At 38.7% G+C, this 13,812-nt stretch overlaps 1 protein-coding gene across 1 annotated transcript in view; it reads right to left on the bottom strand.

Annotated features, from left to right (window-relative positions):
• The window catches only part of ZNF608 (zinc finger protein 608), a 78,563-nt gene that overhangs the window by 31,141 nt on the left and 33,610 nt on the right, over positions 1-13,812 (bottom strand). Inside the window, exon 2 of the mRNA XM_035567020.1 lies at positions 11,746-12,001. Coding sequence (XP_035422913.1) covers positions 11,746-12,001 — 256 coding nt within the window. The remainder of the gene's footprint in view (positions 1-11,745; positions 12,002-13,812) is intronic.

Raw genomic sequence — 13,812 nt, 5'->3', positions numbered from 1 at the left:
TTTACACCAGTGGTATGTTAATGGCACAAATTCGAAAAGTGTAAGCAGCTGCTGTCCACAAACATTGCCAAAATGAATAATAGGAATGCAAACAAATCTCCTGGTATACAGCTAGGTTTTTTAAAGTATTTAAAAATTGTAGGGTTACAAAATTGCTTCTGTGGAAGAAAGAGGCAGAAAATAGATGAAAGCAAAGCTGTTATTTACAGACAGCCCCTAATAACTGAGTAACGTTGCCAGTATAGGAACATTAATTCTGTCACCTACTTTTCATACCCACCAATTTATTTTCCTTTCTATGTGGGGTTTCTGTGACTAGATGTAATCACAAAAAGAACAGTGAGTGTTCTTGTAACATACAAAAAAGTCAGAGGAGTCCCGGAGCAACTTTCAAGAGAAGCTGTCTGGTTCAGCTAATTCAGTAAACATTCCAGCCCTTCCTAGCTACAACAAGCCAATGCAGCTAGACTGAAGATTAAGCAGAAGGATAACAATTACATTGTGTGCTACTGTTAGCGATGCAAAGACTCTAAATCTCCTTGAAGCTGAAAGCAAATTAGCAGCTTTGCCTGCAACAAGCTGTCTGTCCAAATGGAGGTTGGTTTTCACAACAGTATTACTAACTGTGCCCCTTGAAGACAACTCTTTGGGGATACAAAAACATTTTCTCTAAGTTATTTCCTGTCAATTCCTTGTCTAGACCAACAGAACCATTTGTAACCTGATCACCACCTACAGTCTTGAAGCAAAACCCCTGAGGAGTCCCTCTCCCTCTATATTTTTACTCATTTTGTAAGTAACTTGATTGGACAGAATCAAGATAAAAGCAAAGAAATTGACTTAGTCTTACAGTTCCTGTTTCATAAAAACGCACCACCAATTGGTAAATCTGAACTTCTACAGCGTCTCTGGTCAGCACGAAGCTGTACCTTACAACAACATGGAGGTTGAGGCCTCCAAAACTTCATGTTCTGGAGAAGGGAAAACTCAAAGAAACGGATCTGAACAACTTTTGACACACACAGACAAAGTCTAGGAGACTACTTTCAAGCAACACATGAAGGTTTGTTATGGGAAGTTTGCAAAAGAACTATGCTGGAAGAAAACGTATGTTGTTAAATGGGTGCCTCAGGCTTTCACACGCTGGATCAGCCCAAGTTGGAAGCACTGGGGAGAAGTCTCTGCCTTGTACCAGCATTTGTGAGCACAACTTTGCTGCCTTCTTTTCCCTTGTCACTAAAATTATGTTTGAACATTTTCTGGACTAAAGCTGTTGCCAAAACAGGCTGACTAGCCAGTTTAATAAGAAACAAAATATGCCATTATGTTTCAAAAACCAAGGCCTTTCCCTCCCACGGTAAGCAACACTCCACTCTGGAGGAAATTGGGCTTAGCTGGGGTGTGCAAAAAATTGGCTGTGTTGAGAAAATTCAGAGAGTGGCTACTGTCAAAGAACTAAACTATATAGCCACTTAAGAGATCTGATGTGCTTATAAATACTGAATTCTTAATTTTTATAAGACTAACAAAAAGACTTTTTCTTTCCTTCACACACTAAAGGAAAAATGAAAGACTTTTCAAATCCATGTGAACCATGAACGAAATGTTGTTTCCCTATTAAAGAATTCATATAAAAATATATATTTTTTTTTAATTAAGTAACAAACAGTAGCTTCCACTGATTGACCTTCAGGTTTTACTATGGCTAACAAAGGTCCCTAGCTGGGAACAGTTCCAACCTTGGATGATTTGTCCACCTTTCTCTTTTTTTTTTTTTAATTGCTCAAGTTTATAACCAGTGATGCTTCTTAATCTCCAACTGAATGAAATTAACTGATAGCTGAAGGTTCTTTTGATGAAACTGGTTTGGAGGCAGACAAACTTGTACTGGTTTCATAGCCACCAAGAGTGGCTTGAACAAAATTTCTGAAGAAGCAAAAATTAATTTCTTACAAAACTTTTTCATTAATGACAGAACCTACAGAAACACTTTTCAGAACTTTAATAAAATTGTAGTGAATAACCTAAAAAGTGAACCTTTTTTAAAATCGGTAACACACATTAGAGCAAAATGTGTTACTGACTCCTCTACAAATTGACATCAGCTAATCTCTTCCCTAAGGAAAACTGCTCCCTTAGTGAAACCTGAGACTGTTCTTTCTACTTCTAAAATCTCCTAACTCCGGGGGGGGGGGGGGGGGGGGGGGGGTCGGCGGGTTGTCACACAGCCTCAGGCTTTAAAAGATCCACAAAAGCCAGCTCTGTGTGAATACAAGGTTAAGAAGTATAGGTTCAGTCACTGTAGGGGAAAGTAAACAGGCAGTAGAACATAATTACTTGTTTCAACCTACTTAAATGCAGAAGTTTTAAAGTGAGTAGGGGAAAAAAAAAAAAAAAAACATCTCTAGAGTAACTGAAGATTGATCTGGAACTGCTTCTCCACAACACTCGTCCTCAGTGTTAAGAGCTGACATCTACCTACAATTAACTTCAGCTCCATTTTTTGGAGACCTCTATACCACTGGCTAAGTCACTGGAAAAAAAGCCAATAGGCTGTTCTAGGTGTTATGACTATACAGAAACAAACAAACAAACAAAAGACTTCAGACAAAACAAAATCACTTAAGTATACTAAAATACCACATAAAGCAAAGCCCTAGGAAATTTCCCAAGGAAGCTTAACAATTGACATCTGTCAAAAAAATGTAGGGAAAAAAGAAGGCTTTTCTTAAATACCTCTTTAATTAATTTATTTTTTAACAATTGAATCCTTAACCGGGGTAGTAAATTCAGGGTGTAACTAGTTCTATGACCTTTTTTTTTTTTTTTCCCAGGTGCTATTTATTCCCTTAAATCTCACGGAGTTGGGGATATAAAATTGATGAATCTCAATTGTGGTTTCCATTGCAATGCTGGCTTTAATAAATCTAGAGCTAGTTTTTTAGTCTAAATCAAGAAAGCTGTTTCCCTTGAGCTTTTCTTTTTCGATATTCTACTCTTTGTCTTCACACTCAACCTCTACCTTTCCTCTCTACCTGTCTCAGAATAAAAACAAACTGTAATCTTTTAGTAACCACGCAGGCCAAAGACCTCTTCACTGTTCAAAATTCTTAAAATGAGGTTTTTGTTCCATTTTTTGGATTGTCACCAAAAATTCCAGACTAGAGCTAGTTATTACCACATCATAACAATTGGAAAGAATTATGAATATACACTCGGGGTGACAAAATGTACGTTTCCACTGATTCTAAAAAATGAAAAACTGCATGTTAGGCTACACACTGGTCTTGTGCATGCAAGCTAATCTCAATGCCAAAAGCATCTTTCTGCTACACAGTTTATATACGTATTTTAAGATATATCTTAAATCTTTTATTAAAGATTTGATTCTTTTATTAAACTGGTATTTATCTGAGTTAGTGAAAACATAGTCCCGTAACAGAGAGAATTCTCATTCACCACCCTCTACAGCATAAGCAATACATAGGAGCGTAGCAAAACTAGAAGACCACAGCTTGTCCGAACTAGTTAAACTATGTACAAAATTTGAGTGACTGTGAGAACATCTTTAAATAAGTGGTTTAATCCCTGAGCCACACCAGTTAAAGATATCATTTCAGTCATGCTTGTATTCCTCACTCCAGTGATATTTATTCAGTAAGAAAACACTTGCACGCATACACACTTTCTTTATTAGCAGTCAATCTCTCCCCCCTGCTATCCAGAAATCCAAACACCACATGTTGCAAGTATTTTGTACTGGAATGGTCTCATTTCTAAGCAATCTGCTGCTATTGAGATTTTGCTTTTGAGCAGTAAATGCTCAAAACTCTTGCTTTTCTTAAAGCAACTCCTTCAGTCTTCATAACCTCACTGCTTGAGCAGGCTCAGTTTCACATTCAAATAGCTCCAAGCAAATGTTTCCAACCTCAATTATCCTCCTTCCTTTTTCTATGCACCCTCCCTGCCCCCATATGCTTGTTTGTAAAAGGGATAGTTTTCTATGTATGTACAAGCAGAGCAGGGAGTCTTCCTCTGTAGCAGTCTGCCAAGACGCAGCTTTTTATGTAAGCATTGTCTGGAATTTGGATGGTTTTGTGTTTTTTTTCATCCTCTGCCTGGGGTTATACCAAGATGGTTGCACCCAACCTCACTGAGCTGTAAAATGTGGCATTTACCAGCTCGCTGCAGACAAACTGGCTGTTACTAACCTGGATAAATAAGACACTTAGGATACTCTCGGTCAGTTACTGCAACTGAACTACGGCTGTGCTCTGCTTAGCATCACATCTCTATCCCTAAGCGCGGAGCAACAAGATGAGCACTGGGCAGTAAACAAATTACGCACCCCCCCCCCCCCCCGAGCCTTAGAGATGCACAGCGTCTGTAAACAATGCTGTAGGACTAGCACTACTTAGAGCCTGCAGTGTGCGTATGTTCAAGGAGGAAAGCTGACATTTAGAAACCAAATTTAACATTTAACGTAACAGCCTATTTACATGTTTGCTGATCTGAAGCAATGGTGTAAGGAAGGAATGGAAGGGGCAATGAACTAGCTGAATTTCTCCACTGTGTTAAGAAAGCTGGAAATTCATAGTGGTTCTGTTTTCATCTCATCTTTTTCTCTTTTTTTTCTATTACAGAAATTCACTAACATGTGATGCATTCTATTACCTAAACAAATAGCCTTAAACTTAAATTACTGTTCAAATGAACAAGTAGTTGAGCATTTCTGAAAAAAGGAGTGTTCTGTAAAAGAATCAGAATTAAACTTGAGGTCAAAATATCTCCTTCTGACCTATAGCTCTGCCAGCAGGGAACATTTATAATCTATTTTGCATCTCTCCTTCACTGAGAAGGTTTATACTGACACCATTTATCTACTGTTTGCTGTGAACTAAGAGCCCACAAAAGTTTGGTTATCGTAGGCTGGCTGATTCATGGCAACTCATTAAAGTCACATCAACTCAGCTGTGTACACCTGGCTCATAAGAGCTGGTCCCAATGGCTTAAAAACACTTTAAGTAGCTTCTGTGGATAACACAGGGGTTTGCCCCTAAAATTATTATTCGCTTCAATTATTTAAGGTGAAAACACTATCAAACAGAGGAGAAGTAGCAGACTAATTGGGAAACTGAAGGGTGCACGTAACAGTTTGTTCAGCCAGAGAGTTCCCTTTTTGGTTGTCTCAGCATAAGCATTTTTGCTACAGACATGCCACAAGAATAAAGTATGTCAAAATGCAACTAACGCTATACTGGCTTAGTCCGAGCACTCCTTGCCTCCCAAAGAGGCCTGCACTACGTGCTGCAGACAAACACACGAGAAACACTGCAGAAGCCAGTTATATAACAACATCAGGATTCACATCCATTAACAAGCACTTACACTGTAAGGACAGGCACAATGGTGAGGTGATCAACCAACCACATGAAGTTTAACAAAGGCAAGTGCCGGGTCCTGCACCTGGGACAGGGCAACCCTGGCTATACGTACAGACTGGGCAATGAGTCACTGGGGAGCAGCCCCGCAGAGAGGGACCTGGGGGTTGTGGTTGACAGCAAGTTGAATATGAGCCAGCAGTGTGCCCTGGCAGCCAGGAAGGCCAACCGTATCCTGGGATGCATCAAGCATGGCATTGCTTGTCGGTCGAGGGAAGCGATTGTCCCGCTCTACTCTGTGCTGGTGCAGCCTCACCTCGAGTACTGTGTGCAGTTCTGGGCATCACAGTACAAAAAGGACATTAAACTGTTGGAGTGTCCAGAGGAGGGTGACGAAGATGGTGAAGGGCCTAGAGGGGAAGACATATGAGGAGCGGCTGAGGTCACCAGGCCTGTTCAGCCTGGAGAAGAGGAGGCTGAGGGGGGACCTCATCTCGGTCTACAACTTCCCCGCGAAGGGGAGTGGAGAGGCAGGTGACCTATTCACTGTAAACACCAGTGATAGGACCCACGGGAATGGTGTTAAGCTGAGGCGGGGGAAGTTTAGGCTGGACATCAGGAAGAGGTTCTTCACCGAGAGGGTGGTCGCACACTGGAACAGGCTCCCCAGGGACATAGTCACTGCACCAACCCTGTCTGAATTTAAAAAGTGATTGGACTGTGCACTCATGGTCACATGGTCTAAACTTTGGGCAGACCTGTGCAGTGCCAAGAGTTGGACTTGATGATCCTTATGGGTCCCTTCCAACTCGGGATATTCTATGATTCTATGATCAAGAAGGTCCCATAGACCCAACAAGCCTCAGCACACCTACTCCTAAATCCCTCTCACAGTCCAAGTCCTGTAAAATTAAACTCTTAAAAACTTTTCTCAGACAGCCTCCATTGTCTCTAGGACACAAAGCATGACCTCCCAGATGTCTCTTGCAACATAGGTACAGTTTCCATAAAACACAACACTGTCTTTGCATTTCTCGTGTGCTATGAGTTTCTATGTGATGCACGCCAAGCGTCAGACTCCATGTACCTTACCTAATCCAGTGGGGCAGCAGAGCTCTACAAACAATTATATATTTCAGGCTTTGTTAAGTCCATTCATTTACTGGCTCTGGATCTCACAGACAAGAGAAAGAGGAACAGTAAAACGTAACATCTCTAAATATAAACACCTGTGCAGGCTTTTTGTGGTCACATACATTTTGATGATACTGGCTGGCACTCATACATGTCAGCTGATGGCTCTCCTAACTGCAGAAAAAAGCTGGGTTTAGCTTTTTTGGCTAGCTACATGAAGGGAACACCTATCTCCTCCATGAGCTGCTTCTCCCTAACACAGACAAAACCAAGCATGATGTTTGAACAGAGAACATCTTTGTGCTTCTCTCCCATAAAAATACCCACTGTCTTTCAGTTCTGTACTGAACATGGTGGTTAAGAATACCAAGCTGCTACTTCCTGTATGCAGCAAGTTAATGCTCAACATTACACATAAAGGGCAGAATACAAATGCACCCAGCTTGAAAGCTTATCCGTTTTTTCCAACTGCATTGCATGGTTTAATAAATGACATTACCTCGCTCTATAATCCTTGCCTGAGCTCAAGACAACAGTCTTGATTAACCACATTTATCTGGATTTTCATGTATTCTCGTAAGGTTCTTTGATAAAACAGATTAGAAAAAAATCTAATTTCTGCATCTGTTTACTTATATATTTGACAGTGCTTTCGACATTACAGGTTTCATTGTTTCATCATGCCTTTGCATATGTGAAAGTAGGAAGATGTGGTTGTTAAACCACAAAATATTGCTAAGGGGAATCAGAGGCAGCCTGACTACTTTTCATTCTTCTAATGCTATTTCTATACTCACATACACACCCTTACTTATACACACGTGTATGAACACATACATAACCAAAGACATTTAAAACAGACTGTGTTCTTTCAAAACAGCATTTTGCAAAACCAACACCACCTAGTACGGCAAGGAGGAATTAACCTTAGTTCTGTGCAACAGGTATGTTTTCAAAACAACACCTATGCATCCTAGATGCAAACATGGCTGAGAAAACCACCCACAAGTATCAGCATGTCTCTGGGTTACCTAAGTATTCTCCTTTCTCCTTGAAATTTCTGCAAAATAGTGTCAGAACTGATGCTAGCATAGATCTGGAACACCGTAGAGGTGATCCCATCACATTTCTGAGATCCAATATAATTAAAATACAGCAAACTTCAGACTCCTGTTTCTGACACCTGCCAACTAGTCTTGAATTATAAAATCAACAAGCGAACACTTTAAAAAATCCAACACATTATTCCATTATTTATTACTGAAGAACAACAGCAAGTTTTACCCAAGCTGCACAAGAGGAAGAATGTCGATGCAGCAATGCGAGAACTCGAGCGCTGCGTGTTGACAGCTTGTTCTGCACACAAAGGCAGCAAGGTGACGGATGGCTGTCTCCTACACAGTTCTCAAGCAAACAAGACATCATCAGAACTAGTGCTTCTCACATCTAAAGGCTAACTCTATTACTAGATGCTGAACCAAAAACAGGACATGACCCAGGGCAACTGCGTGTGAGAAAACAGAAAAGCGAGCTCTAAGCGATTTAGAAAGTTGGTTGGTGGTTTCCTTTTTTTCTGGGTCATTTTTATTTCCTCCAGGCAGTAAGAAACAATTGCTCTCTTCAAAACTGTTTTCCCAGAAGATAATTACACCATTTAGCAAGTACCTGATTCTAGATAAACCTTATTTCTCAGTATGGAAATACAGACATTTAGCAGTTGCTTCCCAGAAAGAACCAAACAACAAAATACACCCCAGTAACACTACCAAGCTGCTTGTTATGATGGATTTTTACTGCTACTGGATGGTAGCTCCTGGTATCAAATGTCCACATCAGCTGCAAACTTTCAGGTTGATTTGCCCATAACCATTTCTCATTCCACTCTTATACGATAACCTCAACTAGTTCCTTCCATACAATTTCTTCTTCAACCATTTACACCACTTCAGATACATTTTCAAGTCATTTAAACAAGGATGTTACACTGAAGAAAATGCATGCAGGATACATATATCGAAATTAAACACTACACAACTGAATAATGCAACTGAGAAATGCTCACATGATAATGGCATTCTCAGGAAATTATATTAGTAACACCACAGCTGTGGTTAATTACAAAGCCTTGTAATAAAATGTGACAGAATTCACATGCCAGCTTCACCTATACACATCTTAAGACTGAAACACTCTGGGAAAAAGTCTGATTTATTATATCTGCCGATTAAATCAACTGAATAGGTTATCATGGAGTAAATGAAAAGAGCTCTAGTAACAACACTCTCTTTGATCAGCCATGATTTTGTCTGAAATCCAAGGGTGCTTTTTTTCCCCCCTTTGGAGCAATTTTCTTAAAAACACAAGTAATAAAACCAAACATCATCCTTCTTGTGACCCTGAAGAAACAATGCAACAGAACTTCAACATTCCTAAAAGAAAACTGGTTACTTCAGATACTGAAAACCTTCAAAACATGCATTCTTGAGAAAATATCTTTTCCTCTAGAAAGCATGTGGCGGAATTAACAAAGAGTTCTATATAAACCATTGGATTTCACCTTCCTGTACTCACTTTACCTTTTTTTTTTTTTTTTTAAGTAACTGTTCACCACATCCTTTCTGTGTTTGCATTCTGAATGCTAGCTGCTGCAGCATACAATGTCTGCTCAGCAGCACATTTGGTTCACAGTTCCCATATGCAATAGTGGTTATGCAGACATCCTACAAGCCTGTTCTAATCAGCTTACGACTCATCTTACAGAGTGGCTAAATCAGATACAAAACAATTCAAATATCTCAAAACACAAGCCAAGGTCAGAAATTTTCATACCTTAGCTTCTTGTTGTTGGTGGTAGTGGTATATTTTTTTTCCTAAAACAGCCATTTGATTTATAGACAGCTAAATAGATGTCAGTCTGCATGAATGTTTTTATTAGGCTTTGGAAACCAGTGAAGAGAGTAAACATGAAAAAACATACGGGTATCACAAAAGAAATTCATATTTCAATTGGACATTATGAACAACAAGATGGTTTTGTATCTCACCAGCTACAATGATTTTGGTTAGAGTATTCTGGATCTACACCAACTTTAGCTAAGGTCGTGTTCTGGCCTAATTAAAGTCAGAATCGTAACTAGAGAAAACGAGTATCTGATAATTATCCTTCTGTTAAAGGCAAATACAAGATCCATCTGCACCCTGTTTTCTAAAATTTGGCAGAAATGGCTTTATGCAAGCTGCTACATAGTTGCTTTCATGAATGTGTCAGAAAATTTGAAAACAGCTAAATATATACATATATGTGTGCCCCAAATGTCAAAACCCAATTAAAATGCAAAACCAATCAAGAACTCATTTTTCATAATAGAGTCTTGATTGTGAACACTGGTTTGGAGGAAAAACGGAATACAAGTTACGATATTTTCTTCAGTTAAGCAGTCTGAAACAATACAAGACCACAGTACAAACTGTACAACACAAAATCCTATCAATTATCTTCAGTTGCTAAATCTACACTCTAGCTACAGTTCTAGAGCATTTAAAATCCCACTGCATGTATCACTGTACTCACTCATAGATGTAGACTTGCCAAACAGTATTTGTAAAGCTGTGAAAACAGGCACATTCAAACCCATTACACTTAAACATGCCGTCATTGAACTCTGAGTTGTTTCAGAAAATTGTTTTAGACAAACCGGGAAAAGGTTAAGGGAGTTAATTTCTATTAAATAACAAGAGCTTTTAAACCAGTGGAGTGCTGAGAAACTGGTAAATGGAATGTCATCGTGACCAGAACACACTTTTTTTTTTTAAAACTTCATTTCTGGTGCCAAACCTTTAACAAGACAGGCTTCTTAAATTCAGTGGGGGTCAGAAGTTTAGTTTATTCAGCAAGAATAACACTATTAACAGCTACTGCTCTTTAATGTCACCACAGTTAACGCCCACACATTCCAGCTCCAGTTAATACAGGCCAGTCAAGGAAAACTGGAGTTGCTATGGGCAGTCATCTCTGCAGGGATATTTTAAAACAGAATTTATATTGTGCTTTAAAAACAATCTAAGAGGATCAATCTACCTTATGAATCTGCTGTAGACATATAGAGAGAAAGATGGATGGATGAAAGCATATACAAGCGAGTAAATCTGACTCTATTGATTTTTCACAGGACAGTGCAGAACACTTTGGTGAGGTCTTATGTATCACTGCAAAGGACCAAATGCCATTAAACGTATGTCTGCAGGATGTCAGGATTTATCACGAAGCAATGCACCGCTGTATTCTTTCATTACATCCTTTAGTAAATAATCTTGTTCTCACTGTTGACGGTGGTAGACCACTAACAATTAAACGATCCTCAAAACAGATGTAAGAGTAATCAAAGGGAGACTCTCACGCAGCTATAACTGGAGAAATCCAGTACTGTCAAAACAAAAACCGCAGTAGTTTAGGGGATACATGCAGTATTTTTAATATTAACAAGAGAATAATAATGAGCTTCTGAAAACCAAAATGGAAAAATCTGCATATCACAGCATAATCCTCTTTCTACTTTGTTCTAAATCATAGCCAATCAACATTCAGAATTCCCCGAAGCTCTCCAGCACTCCTACTTGGCCAAATGCCTTCAAAGGGTATTAAAGAAATCAGTCTGGCTTAGATAGCACTTCTTCACCAGATGGAACATCTCTCTTAGAACAAGGATGTTTTCCTCTTAAACCACGTTTCAAACAACCAAAATGCAAATGATTGTCACAGTATCAAACAGAATTTCTGAAGGGTCTCTGGGGCGTCCGTTATTATATAATGGCAGAATTTTTGATCGTAGTATCTGATATCCAAAATACTCAGCTTTCTAAGTTTTCATCTGAAACATTCACATATCCACTCCTCTCATATTCACTCTCCTCATGATTTGCATTTAAACAGCATATTTATGCTATTCTGTTAGATTTTTATTCATATGCATTTCTCAATACAGAAATACAAAACAATTCTATTGTTTATTGGGGTTACATGGCAGGTCATTTGGAAAAAGATGACTGCTTAAAAAATAAAAACCTGCTGTTTGTTTTTAAAAGAAAAACACACTAGCTTAGCTAGCAGCTGTGTCTGCCACTGTACATTATGATATCCCAATAGACAAGCAAGCCCCTGCACAGTACCCAGGCAGAATCTCCTCCTTGTTAATGTATCTAACAGACAAGCCTAGTGGAAAAAACAATTTACCTTCTTCGGTTTCATGCCACACAATTCCTTCCAAGTTCACGCTGGTCCCAGGCTCACAGGGTCCAAGGCATTCGGGTTCTGTTACAACTCCAATCTCACAAGTATTTACACCCACTGAACGAGTCCGTACCAAAAGCTGCTCGACTGGTGCTGCAATATTGGATGAAGATGGGGAAAAGTAGGAAGGCAGAATCTGAGGTGTGATACTGCTGGAAATCGGAGGTGGAGGTGCAGGCACTGTAAACAGGGGATCAACCTGAAAACAACAGACAAACTTACTATAACGATGCTGTGAGATTTAAAAAAAAAAAAAAAAAAAAAGCTAAAAACAAACAAAAGAAAATCCAGTTTGCTTGGACTGCATTTGCATATGCAGGGATTTGGAGTACCATTGGTAATTTCAGTTTTATGAATTTAATTTTGTCGACATCAGCCCAAATCCTGCACATGAAAAATTATGTACAAAAATATCTATCGTGCTAAACAAGGCAAATTGCTACGTTTCTACAAGACTATTCCCTGTTGTCACAGACAGCTAGTATAAAATAAACATTTTTGGGTTTTGTTTTGTTTTTAAGAAAAAAGGATTGCGGACACTTTTTTCTTGGTGCTGACAGAGACTGATTTGTGGATGGAAATTAATTTTGCAAACTGGCAACTTTATTTTCTATTTAAAGAAAAACATTTATAAAGACAGAACAAAGACACACAAATGACATTTTTTTCATCTGCATCATCTAGAAATTAGTACTTGGAACAATTCTAATACCCAAATGCCATCAAATATAATTTCTTGTCTTCCAGTCACTTAAAATGCATTAGGATCACCCACCTAACAGCTTACAGATAACATTTACGTCTTTCCACTTGAAATAACAGATGAGGACTTTTACAGAAATCTATCAAAACCACGTAATATCTAAGGGCTTCCAAAACGCATGCATGGAAGAATACAATTTGCCAGACAATCAGCCTGTGCACAGAAAACTCATATACAGTCAATGCGTCTATATGGACTTTAGAAGTTATCTTTGCTGTATGACTTTCAATATACCCAGTAGTATATTTTCTGTACAAGGATCTGGCCTGAGTGTTCTTAGTATTTTACTATGGTCACAAGGTCTTTTGAAACTGAAAAGATAAATGAGGATTGTACCCACTAAACTAGCTAAAACAATTAAATGTAACTCCTAAAATTCATGTGTATTTGGCCCACTGGACCATAGACACCACACTCCAAAATCCTTCTTCAGTCCAACAATTCAGAAAGATAGCTTTCTAGCTACTTTCAAATTGATGATTAAATGTCTTTGAGTCTAGGTTGTTTTTAATTTTGGACTCCTGTAAGAAGGCTTAACAGGAAAGAGAAGATGACTCACTTCACATTGTCATCTAGGTCTCATTTAAATATATCTTAACATAGATCAAAGTTAATTCTGCATTGTCTTAAAGCCCAATTAGCAAATGGGAGGCAACAAGAAGAAAGTACTAAAGAGTATTACCCTTCTATCACATATATTTTGGATCACATATCAGATCACTCATCTCATGGACACTTTTGATAATGAGAAAATGAAATGAAAATCTAAAATGATAAAGGTAAATGGCCTTTGTAACAATTAATTCTTTTGCTTTAAGCATTATTCATAAAAACAGAGAGCCAACTTGTAATTGTGCATGCAGGTCCTGAGTGAGCTAAATATTAAACAAAAGCATTTAGTATGATCTTTGTATGATGAGCCTGGACTGTGATCTCGATTATACTAGAACCAGGGAGAAGACAGGAGAGACCTATAATCACATTCTTCCCTTATAACTTTTCTTCACTGGAGAGGAGGTAGGGGAGGAGGAGCTCTGCTAATTTAAGACTGTGATAGGACTTCATATAGGCCTTTGTATTTAGGAATAATTTTCAGGTTAGAGATAGAACAAAGCAAAGGGGAAAAAAAATCAAAGCACAACATGAATACTAAAAATATCCATTAGGTGTAAAAGCCTACTAATACCAACAAAACACTACCAAGCACAAGCAGTTACTGTGGCACAAACCAATGCAGTGGTGCAGCA

The sequence above is a fragment of the Cygnus atratus genome, chromosome Z (assembly GCF_013377495.2).
Source record: "Cygnus atratus isolate AKBS03 ecotype Queensland, Australia chromosome Z, CAtr_DNAZoo_HiC_assembly, whole genome shotgun sequence".
Taxonomy (NCBI): Eukaryota; Metazoa; Chordata; class Aves; order Anseriformes; family Anatidae; genus Cygnus; species Cygnus atratus.
This window is presented reverse-complemented; position numbering and strand designations above follow the sequence as displayed.